Source organism: Phycodurus eques, chromosome 15 (genome assembly GCF_024500275.1).
Source record: "Phycodurus eques isolate BA_2022a chromosome 15, UOR_Pequ_1.1, whole genome shotgun sequence".
In the NCBI taxonomy this organism is placed as follows: domain Eukaryota; kingdom Metazoa; phylum Chordata; class Actinopteri; order Syngnathiformes; family Syngnathidae; genus Phycodurus; species Phycodurus eques.
Genome location: NC_084539.1, coordinates 2,177,710 through 2,189,813, shown reverse-complemented (window position 1 = coordinate 2,189,813; position 12,104 = coordinate 2,177,710). Strand labels below are relative to the sequence as shown.

General features: G+C 43.6%; 1 protein-coding gene across 3 annotated transcripts in view; it reads right to left on the bottom strand.

Moving 5' to 3' along the window:
• dqx1 (DEAQ box RNA-dependent ATPase 1) overlaps positions 1–12,104 on the bottom strand; it is a 30,876-nt gene that overhangs the window by 8,167 nt on the left and 10,605 nt on the right. For 2 of the 3 annotated variants that reach the window (XM_061698909.1, XM_061698908.1), the window contains exons 4-10: positions 7,037–7,490; positions 6,227–6,526; positions 5,768–5,867; positions 5,487–5,645; positions 1,601–1,792; positions 1,361–1,486; positions 956–1,146 (exon numbers count right to left, since the gene is read on the bottom strand). In XM_061698909.1, coding sequence (XP_061554893.1) covers positions 956–1,146; positions 1,361–1,486; positions 1,601–1,792; positions 5,487–5,645; positions 5,768–5,867; positions 6,227–6,526; positions 7,037–7,490 — 1,522 coding nt within the window. Of the gene's footprint in view, positions 1–955; positions 1,147–1,360; positions 1,487–1,600; positions 1,793–5,486; positions 5,646–5,767; positions 5,868–6,226; positions 6,527–7,036; positions 7,491–10,320; positions 10,371–12,104 lie in introns of those variants that run through there. The other variant, XM_061698910.1, reaches the window with a different exon arrangement.

Here is a 12,104-nt window from a genome sequence, read left to right as displayed (position 1 = left end):
AAACATGGAAAGGCAGCAGATGACATTCCTGTGGAGGTATGGAAGCATCTAGGAGAGGTAGCTGTGGAGTTTTTGACCAGCTTGCTCAACAGAATTCTAGCGGGGGTGAGAAGATGCCTGAAGAACGGAGGAAAAGTGTGCTGGTGCCCACTTTTAAGAACAAGGGTGATGCGCAGAGCTGTGGGAACTATAGAGGAATAAAGTGGATGAGCCACACAATGAAGTTATGGGAAAGAGTAGTGGAGGCTAAGACTCAGGAGTCTGGAGTGGCAGAGAAGTATGTTAGAATAGTACAGGACATGTATGAGGGGAGCAGAACATCGGTGAGGTGTGCTGTAGGTGTGACAGAGGAATTTAAGATGGAGGTGGGACTGCATCAGGGATCAGCCCTGAGCCCCTTCTTGTTTGCAGTGGTGAAGGATAGGCTGACAGATGAGGTTAGACTGGAATCCTCGTGGACCATAATCTTCATCATCGTCATGAGCATTTGGTGGTATTGCCTTTATGCTGTATGACTCGGGTCAAACGTTTTCACAAGGTTCTCACAATAGTTGGCAGGAATTTTGGCCCATTCCCGAGGATTCACTGTAACTTCCTCTCATCACCGAGATGCAATGCTGCAATATCATTTGGGGGCATGCAAACCCCCATCCCACTATTTTACAATTGAGTGGATGGATTATTAAGAGTACTATTTATTCTTTACAGAACTGAAGGTTTAGATTCTGTCAAATTTTAGTGAAAAACATTGCCTTGACCGAAGTAACTCAAATGCGCTTTCTGTCACTTAGATCTGTTTTAGCATAACTAAAACTTTGCAAAAGCATCGTCAGCATGATCTCAGTTCACCCTGGATGAAATGAATGATTTTGTTTCAGATTCATCCGTAATTGCCATCACAGTGTTGGGGTGTATGGTTCAAATGTCTCAACAAATCAATCAACTGTGAGCTTACTTTAAGGAAGAGGCCTGAGATGAGAGCCCTCTTGATATCCGTGCAATTGTCTTGGCACCCAAAAGCAGGGTGTGACACTGGAAGTTCAATTCGCCGCATGACGTCCAGCAGCTCGGCCCTGATCACCACAGCCAGACGCAAGGCCGCGTGGTTCAGAAAGTGTGTCATGCACCATGCCTCATCCTGATTATCTGCAATTAGCACATACGTCAAACTCACACCAAACACAAGTCATGCATTCATTTTATGACTAAGCTTAAGGGCCTCACCGCTACGCTACGCTACACTATTGTATATTAGTTCAGACTTCTGTTTCCACATCTTGATAATATTAAACTACATTCCACAATCCCTCTGCAACAAAACTCTTTGCTATTCACTCTGACAGACTTTGTGAGAACTTACGTTCCATGTAGGCATTGTAAATGTTAATGAGAGACATGTGATCGCCTTCACTGTGCATTAGAGGTCGCCAGTGAGCAACAGCAGTCTCCTCTCTGATAGGTTCTGGCCTCAGGAAGCAGGAAGGAGCTGACAGAAGACAAAGATCAGACCATTAACTTGCAAAAGTAGCTCATCTGTATTGTTTTTAACCTTTAAAATATGTTTTGTTTTTATTTGTTAACTTTAACTTTTGCTCTATACCTGTCAACATGGCAGCTACTGTGAGCAGTTCATCAACACAGTCATACTCGCAGGCTGCGATCAGGGCTTTAGCCAAATGTGGCTCCAGCGGCAGTTCTGACATTATGATGCCCACTTCTGACAGGTTACCGTCATCATCCAGTGCTGCTAGGTAGTCCAAATCCTCCAAGGCTTGCATTAAAGCCTCTGGGGCTGGGAGAGAGTGAAAGAAATATAGACAGAGCAAGATATGGGACGACAAAGATTTTAATGAATGAAAACAAAAATAAAGTCACTGCTTTTTTGTGGTGTGCAATTGTAGTAGTAATAGAGTCACGTCGTTAGCACTTAGCACAGTACATACTGTTAATGTTCCGTGCACACATAAAGAACACACCCATAATATTCATTCATTCATTCATCTTCCGTTCCGCTTATCCTCACCAGGGTCACGGGCGTGCTGGAGCCTATCCCAGCAATCTTCGGGCGAGAGGCAGGTTACACCCTGAACTGGTCGCCAGCCAATCGCAGGGCACATAGAAACAAACAACCATTCACACCTACAGGCGATTTAGAGTCCTCAATCAATCTACCGTGCATGTTTTCGGGATGTGGGAGGAAACCGGAGTGCCCGGAGAAACCCCACGCAGGCACGGGGAGAACATGCAAACTCCACACAGGCGAGGCCGGGGATTGAACCCCGGTCCTCAGAACTGTGAGGCGGCTGTGCTAACCAGTCGTCCAGCGTGCCGCTAAACCCATAATAATTGGAGATATATCAAATTATGACGCAAAGATCTTTTTAAAATGTAAAGTATTAATTAGTGATGGACCGAAATTTCGGCCGCCCAAATGTTTCAGCCAAAAATAGCCCTAAAATGCATTTTGGGTTTCAGAAACAAAATCGTTTTTTTTCACCCAAATAAAACTACTGAAATCAAATGTCACATGTTGAACTCTGAGGGTCGGCATACGCGGGTGTGTACACCCCAGAGGAAAGAATCATTTACTTTTAACAAGCAACGCCCTAAAGAGCGTTGCTTTATTTATGTATTTTTTTGTCCTATTCGGCTGTTAGGTCAAGCAGAATGGGGGATCCGTATCCCTTTTATGACGGAACAGTTTTACTGTGTCACAGTGGCGTTTTTAAGCTCCCATTGTGGTTTCTTAGTATTATAATGGTTTATTTATTGAGAATCAGAATCGATCAGTCGAACAAAACGTTTCTAGAGGGGAGTGAGAAAAATGACAAAAGACAAAGAGAAAATTTATTCCATATATATCTAGAACAATGACACATTAGATATGAGTGTTGTATGGGGCAGTAGTGCTTCACCCGGTGAGGGAAGGACAGGAAATACATATTTTTTTGTCGCAATAAATGAGTGGCCCCATACCCGGCAAAAAACTCCCAGGGTTGTGTCCTTGCCGACACATGCAAGTGAATTGACACCGTTTCGCATGCACAAAGACTGACAGAAGTGTCCTGTAATTGCTGTGCCCGCACCGCGGTGGCTGAGGACCCCACACAATCAATCGAGAGGCGGGATCGGGCCCAGAAGTCCACTCGAGAGCAGCCCGGCGGACGGGACACATCCCACACCGAGGGACCCAGGGCGGTCCGCCGGCTCCACCGAGGCGCCACGACAACCGGCCACCCGGAGGATGCCGCAGGCACCCAATGCCGCCCGCCCAGCCAACCCCCCCCCCACCCCCGCGAGTCCACCATCACACCATCAATGCTTGGAGAAGGCGTTGGACCGTGTCCCTCGGGGAGGAGTTCAAGTATCTTGGAGGAGTCTTGTTCACGAGTGAGAGACGAATGGAACGGGAGATCGACAGGCGGATCGGTGTATCGGCGTCCGCATCACTGCAGACGCCGATACATTGCATCGGTCCGTTGTGGTAAAGAAGGAGCTAAGCCGAAAGGCAGAGCTCTCGATTTACCGGTCGATCTACGTTCCTACCCTCACACCTATGGTCACGAGCTGTGGGTCGTGACCTTAAGAACAAGATCCCGGGCGGCTACAAGCGGTCGAAATGAGTTTCCTCCGCAGGGTGTCCGGGCTCTCCCTTAGAGATAGGGTGAGAAGCTCGGTCATCCGGGAGGATCTCAGAGGAGAGCCGCTGCTCCTCCGGATCGAGAGGAGCCAGATGAGGTGGCTGGGGCATCTGATTCGGATGTTCCGGCCACGTCCCACCGGGAGGAGACCCAGGGGACGACCCAGGACACGCTGGAGAGTAGACATCTCTTGGCTGGCCTGGGAACGCCTCGGAAGAGCTCGAGGAAGTGGCTGGGCAGAGGGAAGTCTGGGCGTGCCTGCTAAAGCTACTGCCCCCCGACCTGACCTCAGATAAGCGGTAGAAAATGGATGGATGGATAAATTATAAACCAACCAAAAATGTGAAATAAGCATAAATGTTAAATAACTTATGTATTCAGCAAACTACTAGTAACATAAACACAGAGGCCTGTAACGCTAACAATGTTTCTAAGATATGTTTTCCCTACTATCACGATAAACGATCGTGATAAACTCTCACGATAAACGATCACGTTGTTTTTTAATGTCTTTGAAATCATGAAAAATAAGGGCCGCCCTTATTATTTTTTTACTATATTTAATTTCTTGCTTTTAAATCATTATTCTTATTCTAATTATTACTATTCTAATCTTGTTTCTCTATTAAATTGTTTTTCTCAACTCTGTGATATGGATCCCTTGGGTCTGAAATAAAGAATAAAGAGCTGCAAGACTAGTCTGGTTAACGTAGAGCCTTCTAATCGGATTATAATTGGTTTAGAAGCCCAAACTGAATGAAAACGCTGGATATAAACACCTCAATCGGAATAAACGGGCCGAATCCAAAATGGAATTTCATTTGGTTTCACAGGGGTGGAAGAAGAACATTTTCGCCACGTAGCTGTCATTCAGAATAGTCGTAAATGCCAGGTGACATCGTTTACGCACGCCGTAAATATGCCAGCTCCTGACGGAGCTCGTATGCGACGGAGATCTTGTTTTTAACTATTTATAGGTTCTTTTCATCGAGCGTTTTTAAAAAATAAAAGTATGAAATCAATCCCAACTGCTGTGCTGAATCGACGACGTACCGCCATCTTCAATGACACGATGTTCTCTCAGATGTGCACGTCACACGGCTGTTCTGATTAAATGTAGTGCACATCATGTAAACACCCAATCGGAATAAATCACATCACATGTAAACTGTTGACCAAAAGATCTTCAATCGGAATGATTACAATCAGAATGACAAAAAGGTCTCTATGTAAACCCAGCTACTGTATGGTTGCTCCGCTGAAGATGAGCCCTTGTCAATCAAATACACCTGTACGTTGACGTTCGCTGTAATCGAATGCTAGCCGAATAACGTGTGCCACTGACGTTTTGCTTCATAAACGGTTAACGTTCCCGTGTTTATGTTAATTGGAGACTAACACACACAAGAACTCGGAGAGGCAATGATGTTTCAAATGACTTTGCCGCGGCGGAGCGAGCTGTTGAGCTCCTTAACTCGCTAGCTCGTTAGCTGAGATGTATTGGACGGGGCCAACGCCGGTCCACCTGCAGTGCACGAACCAATTGAGTACTAATACGTACTTGCCGAGCTGCTAATAGCAGGCCACCTTCCAGTCAAGCCGCTCAACTTGCCCTTGGCTCACGTCACCACAACAATGAGAATTTATCGTGTAGAAAAAACTATCGTGTCCATTTTATTTATGGAATGATATATCGATATAGTATTTATCATGACAGGCCTAATTCTAAAAAATATATTCATAAATACGATTTACAAATGAACAAAGTGTTTTTGTAGCATCAGGTTACCATGGAACACAAGGTTCAGATCAACTCAGTCATTTTTGCTAAACATAAAACGGTACCTGGTCTGTCTAGGAATTTGCATTGACCCATGTCGGCAATGTCCAGTCTCTTGAGTAACAAGACCAAGTGGCTGAGATTTTCCTCCGATACCCTCGGACAATGAGCTTCCCCCATACCATCATCATACAGGGACTGCGGATACAGACGGAAACACAGCCCTACAGGGAGACAAAACATTGATTCCAACATTAACACAGTAGCTTAATTAGTCAAATCAGATTTTTTTGCAAAGACAGTCAATCAATGGAAATGTATTGTGCAGCTGTAACCTTTGACCTACCAGGAAGTTTGCTATTAACTCTTTGAGCTCGCATGTCCGCCTGTGTTTTGCTGATTGTCTTCAGGATCTGTGCGTTTGCTCTTATTTGAGGATTGTAAACCTAAGGAGTAAAATTAAGAAAACATGGACAAATCAAGGATTTGTGGCAGTTCGTTATTTGCAACAACCGAGATGGGTAAAATCTTGCCATCAGGCTCATTTGTTTTACAGTGATTACTGTATATGAGTTCTCCAGACTACACTTGTTGAATTGGGTCTCAATTGCTGAAATCAATATTGCAACTGGCAGGAAGTTCAGTACACATCTGTTATGGCATCTTTATGTCAGAAACGTACACAAATAGCCCCTGCTTCTTGCAATTGGTGGAGGTAGTTTTTAAAGTAACAAAAGTACGTGTGCTCAAGTGGGCAGTGCCTTAGTGATATATTGTGATCAGTCTGCAATGACCACAAACTTACAGTTTTAAGTTGAAGGCCTGTGTCTATGACATAGCGAATGGCTGGTAGGGAGAAAGAAGCCTCTGCCAGGCAGTGAGTGAGGATCACTTTCCTCTGGATCCCTGGATCTTCAGCGTCCAGCATTGTGCTGTCCTTTCCGTCTGACCCATCATTCTCCCTGTGAGTAGACACTTCAGTGTTGTACACTCGTTGAGTCAGCCCACCCAGTCCAGTGTGGAGGGGAAGGATCTTGAGTGAGCCGAGTTGAGCACCGAGGGCTACACGCTCTACCTCCAGCTGTGTGGCACACTCCTCTATTTCCTACACACAAGAAAACATGGAACAAACAGAATATTAGTCTGTTCTTTTCAACATCCATTCCAGACTAACTGGAAAGCAAAATCACTAAGGTGATAGTGTAATGGTGACATACAGGAATGGGAAGTTATGATGCATGGAAGTTTGGTTGTCTTTAAAAATGACAATATTGTGTGCAACAATGCATTATATATGGTGCTACACACTCATGTGTGAGTGTCATTAGCATCCCCAATGCTCGTGAGGGAATACATCTATTTACAAAGCTGCACTGTGAAGAGAAACCAGCATATGACATACTGTTGTTGTGATCCTGGTCTAAAAGGATTTTCAAAGTCTGTGTTTAATATATTCTTCCCTTGCTTAGCGAAAAGAAAAAAAAAAAAAAATCACACAATAGATTTGGTATTAGAAATAATATTTTTCTATTTAAGTACTGTTGCCACAATACAATTGTGCATGCTTTGACTTCATGATTCTCAAATTGTCAAGCATAAAAAGTAAAGCTTGCACCTGTGCACTAGCAAGAAACACCATTATGTCTCCCGCTTCTCCTCTTCGGTGAAGATCTAGAACCATGTGACAGGCAGTAACCACAGGCTCCTTCCCAGGTAAAAGCTCCTGGTACAGAGTCTCCATTCTTTTCAGGTTTTTAGAGTTCCTCTCCTCTTCTACCGCACTTTCCTTTTCTTGTCCATTTGTAGGGGCCTCAGAGAAGAGGCTGTCCATGTAGAGGTGCGGGACAGAGGGGCCCAAGAAGGAGGCGAGCCGAGGAGCGAGACTTGCGTGAGTCAGAAGAACCACACGGAAGTTATCTGGCCTCTGGCGGCAGACGTCACACAGCAGGCCGAGCAGCACATCCGTTGCTACAGTGCGCTCCTGGAGCTCGTCCACAACCACGATTCCATATTTATGCAGCAAGGGGTCTGACATCATTTCCTCAAGCAGGAGAGTGTCACTGACAAACCTTAGGAGAGAAACAAAGGTCAACTTCGACACAAAGACTTTTGTAGTGTCTCTTAGAATAACAATCAATCTTAGTAATTACAATACAAATTCTAATGACGTTGGGATGTTGTGTAAAACGCAAATAAAAACACAACACAATCATTTGCAAATCCTTTTTAACCTATATTCAATTGAATACATTACAAAGACAAGATATTTAATGTTCCAACTGATAAATTTGTTTTTCTGCAAATATTCACTCATTTTGAATTTGATGCGTGCAACACATTCCCATAAGGCTGGGGCAGGGGCATGTTTACCACTGCGTAACATCACCTTCACCAACAGTCCGGAGTCTCCGTTGTCATATTTTGCACTTCATAATGCGCCACACATTTTCAATAAGAGACAGGTCGGAACTGCTGGCAGGCAAGCCTAGTACTCACACTCTTCCACTACAAAGCCACGCTGTTGTAACATGCAGAATGTGGCTTGGCTTTCTCATGCTGAAACAAACAGGGACGTCTCTGAAAAAGATGTTGCTTGGATGGCAGCATATGTTGTTCTAAAACCTGTACAGTGGAACCTGGATAGAATGGACTAATGGAGGCGGGGGGTCGTCTGATATAGCCGATTGTTCATTACATTGAAGCGCATTTTTTTGAGGCCATATGTACCCATATCACTGTACAGTACAACATTGTTTTATAGGTTTTTTTTTTTGGGGGGGGGGGGGCCTAAAACACAGAGTACAGTACAACGTTATTGTAAATATATATGTTTAAAAAGCTTGAAAATATTATTTATTTATCTATTTACACGACTCGTGCACTCACTGTTGTAGTCTCGCCACCCCTGCACTACTTGAATATCTGTTGTTGACCAATATTCGTCATTCGTGCTTGAGAAGTATCTGCACCATTTGCACAATTTACATTGTCCCAGATTATCCCACTACCAGTCACTTTAAACTGCATAAATGTCTTGAAGAATCTGCACAATTTGCACAATGGTCACTGCACCAGACTATTGTTCTATTAGTCATTTCAAACTGCTCTAATTTGCAAAATGGTCAAAAAAATAAAATAAACAAATAAATTGCACCGGCAATTTATTTTTTACTGGTAAATTACTGGTAACCTTTTATTGCTCAGTAACTGTGTTTGTATGTTTTTATGTCTCAAAAGTATTCTCTGTCAATTGACTTGTTTGTTGTCGTACTGGAGCAGCTCCAATTACCGGGGACACATTTCTTGTGTGTTTTTGACACACTTGGCAAATAAAGATGATTCTGACTCTGATTCAGATTCTAACAGACTTTGTCAACAGCAGTTTAGGCAACAAATGGATACTATTTTTGGACACATTGTTCAGTCCTGATGGTCCGTTTCATCAGTTATATCAGGGTCCGTTTTATCGAGGTTCCACTGTATGTACCTTTCAGCATGCATTAATGGTGCCTTCACAGATGTGCAAATCCCCCATGTGATGGGCACTAACACAGCCTCATATCATCACAGATGCTGGCTTTTGAACTTTGCACTGATAACAATCCAGATGGTCATGCTCCTCTTTGGCCCAGAGGACACAATTTTCCCAAAACAATTTGAAATATGTACTCGTCAGACCACAACACAACTTTCCACTTTATGTCGGTCCACTTCAGAAGAGCTCGGCCCAGACACGCAGGCGCCGTTTCTGGGTGCTGTTGATATATGGCTTTTGCTTTGCATGGTAGAGTTGTAACTTGCATTTGTAGATGTAGCAATGAACTGAGTTAACTGATAATGGGTTTCTGAAGTTTTCCTGAGGCCAGGTAATATCCTTTACACAATGTTTTCTTTATGCAGTGCCGCCTGACAGGATCGAAGGTCACAGGCAATTAATGTTGGTTTTCGGCCTTGCTGCTTACATTCAGAGATTTCTCCAGATTGTCTTAATCTTTTGATGATACTATAGACCGTAGATGATGAAATCCCTAAATTTATTTCGGCTCTACGTTGAGAAACGTTGTTCTTAAAGTGCTGGACTATTTGTTCACGCTTTTATTCACAGTGTGAACCTCACCCCATCCTTGCTTGTGAACAACTGAGCCTTTCAAGGATGCTCCTTTTATACCCAATTATAACACTCCAGATTCCAACTAAACGGTTCACTTGTGGATTGTTCCAAACAGGTGCTCATTGCGCATTCCTCAACCTTCCCAGTCTTTTGTTGCCCGTCCCTTGCTTTTTTGTAACATGTTGCAGGGATCAAATTAAAAATAAGAGATTTGAAAGAAAAACAAAAAACAAAACAAAAAAACAATTAACGTTCATCAGTTTGAACATGATCTTGTCTTTTAGTAGTTTATTCAGTTGACTTTAATTTGAGAAGAATTTGCAAATCATTGTATTCCGTTTACACACTTAGGTGATGAAGTCACCTAAGTGACTAAGTCACCTAAGAAAACAGTCAAAAAGTGGACCAATGAAGCCAAGATGGAACTTCAAAGCTGTTTAGACTGCACAGACTGGAGTGTCTTTGAAAATTCAGCCGGCAGCCTGCATGAACATACGGACACTGTCGCAGCCTATATCAGTTTCTGTGAAGAGGTTTGTGTACCAACAAAATAATTTCGGACATTCAACAACAACAAGCCGTGGTTCACTGGCAAACTTAAGCAGCTTCGCCAAGCTAAGGAAGATGCATATCAGAGCGGGGACAGGGCCCTGTATAATCGAGCTAGAAACCAGCTTACTAAAGAAATTAACATTGCAAAGAGGATCTATGGAGCAAAGTTGGAAAAACAGTTTAGCGCGAACGACTCAAAATCAGTCTGGCATGCATTCCAATCGCTGACTACTTACAAGCGACGATCCCCCCAACCTGAGAACAATAGCATACCAGCCAACGACTTGAATACCTTCTATTGCAGATTTGAAAAGGACAGTTTCACTCCTTACACCCGCCCGGCCGCACCCGCGACCACAACCACACCTCTGACTTCTGCGTTAACCATCCATGAACAGGATGTGAGACGCATATTCAAACAACAGAAGATTAACAAAGCGGCAGGACCGGACCATGTGTCCCCATCCTACCTCAAAGTCTGCGCGGACCAGCTCGCTCCAGTCTTCACTCAGATCTTCAACAGATCTTTGGAAATGTGCGAAGTTCCATCCTGTTTCAAACGCTCCACCATCATTCCAGTCCCCAAGAAACCTGCAATCTCTGGTCTGAATGACTACAGGCCGGTCGCTTTGACATCTGTGGTCATGAAGTCCTTTGAACGTCTCGTGCTGGACCACCTCAAGAGTGTCACAGGTCCCCTGCTGGACCCCCTGCAGTTTGCCTACCGAGCGAACAGGTCTGCGGATGATGCAGTCAACATGGGACTGCACTTCATCCTAGAACACCTCTTCAGTGCAGGGACCTACGCGAGGATCCTGTTCGTGGACTTCAGCTCAGCGTTCAACACCATCATCCCTGAACTCCTTTCAACCAAGCGTCTCCAGCTCAGCGTCTCAGCGTCAACACCTAACCTATAATTCCATTACAACAAGCTGGAATTTTTTTGACTTGAGTTCGTTGTCACATTTCTGTGGGGCCAATTATGTATTGCTCGTGCACTCACTGTAGTAGTCTCGCCACGCTGCACTATTTGCATATACTGGCCACTCATGCCAGAGTAGCATCTGCTCCATTTGCACACTGATTGAGGAGTATCTGTAACATTTGCACAACCAACATTGTCCCAGATGGTCACTTTAAAACGCATACACTCCTTGAAGTCTCGGCGCCCTTTGCACAATGGTCATTGCACCGGACTATTGCAATATTAGTCATTCGAACTGCTCTAAGTGCTAGAGGACTCTGCATCTTTTTGCACAATTGTTTTTGTCAATGTCTTTATGTCTCCAAAGTGTTCTGTAAATTGACTGTCTGTTGTACTAGAGCGGCTCCAACTACCGGAGACAAATTCCTTGTGTGTTTTGGACACACTTGGCAAATAAAGATGATTCTGATTCTTAAGTGATACAGCAGAGGCTAACAACCCGAAATGAACATTTCATTTTTTTACATACAGTAGGTTGAGAGTGCAGTGAAGGCAACATAGGTAACAAATTACATTGCTGTAACACATTTACAGCCACCTAAGGCTGCAAAGTACAGGGAACAAAGAACGCTCAAGGTGTGGCAGGAAGTAAAACATGGATCATGTGACATAATACAAAACTGGTGAAATCCAATGTGACCTAGTTTGACACCGGGATAACCCTTACACAGGACATAGAGTAGATGTGGGAATAAAATGAAAGGGAATGTGCCAATCAAGGAAAATAAGGAGACATGAGGTCTACTAGTAGGTAGTCGTGAAGCTACAATCTGTTTTCATGCTTCATGTGTTAATGGACATGTCATGTCTACTAGAAGCTTGCAGTGTGATAAAAAGAAAAGTGCAAATGCAAACGTTAATCTAATAATAATACATTTTTACATATGAATAAAATATTCAAACATTATCAATGAAACAGTCAGTAATCTATTGATTTGCACAGAAGAGAGCTATGGTCTTCTGCCCAGGAACTGACAGGTGAGCAAGGGAATTACTGTTCTCCTGCATAATATGTAATGATTAAAAAAAAAAAAA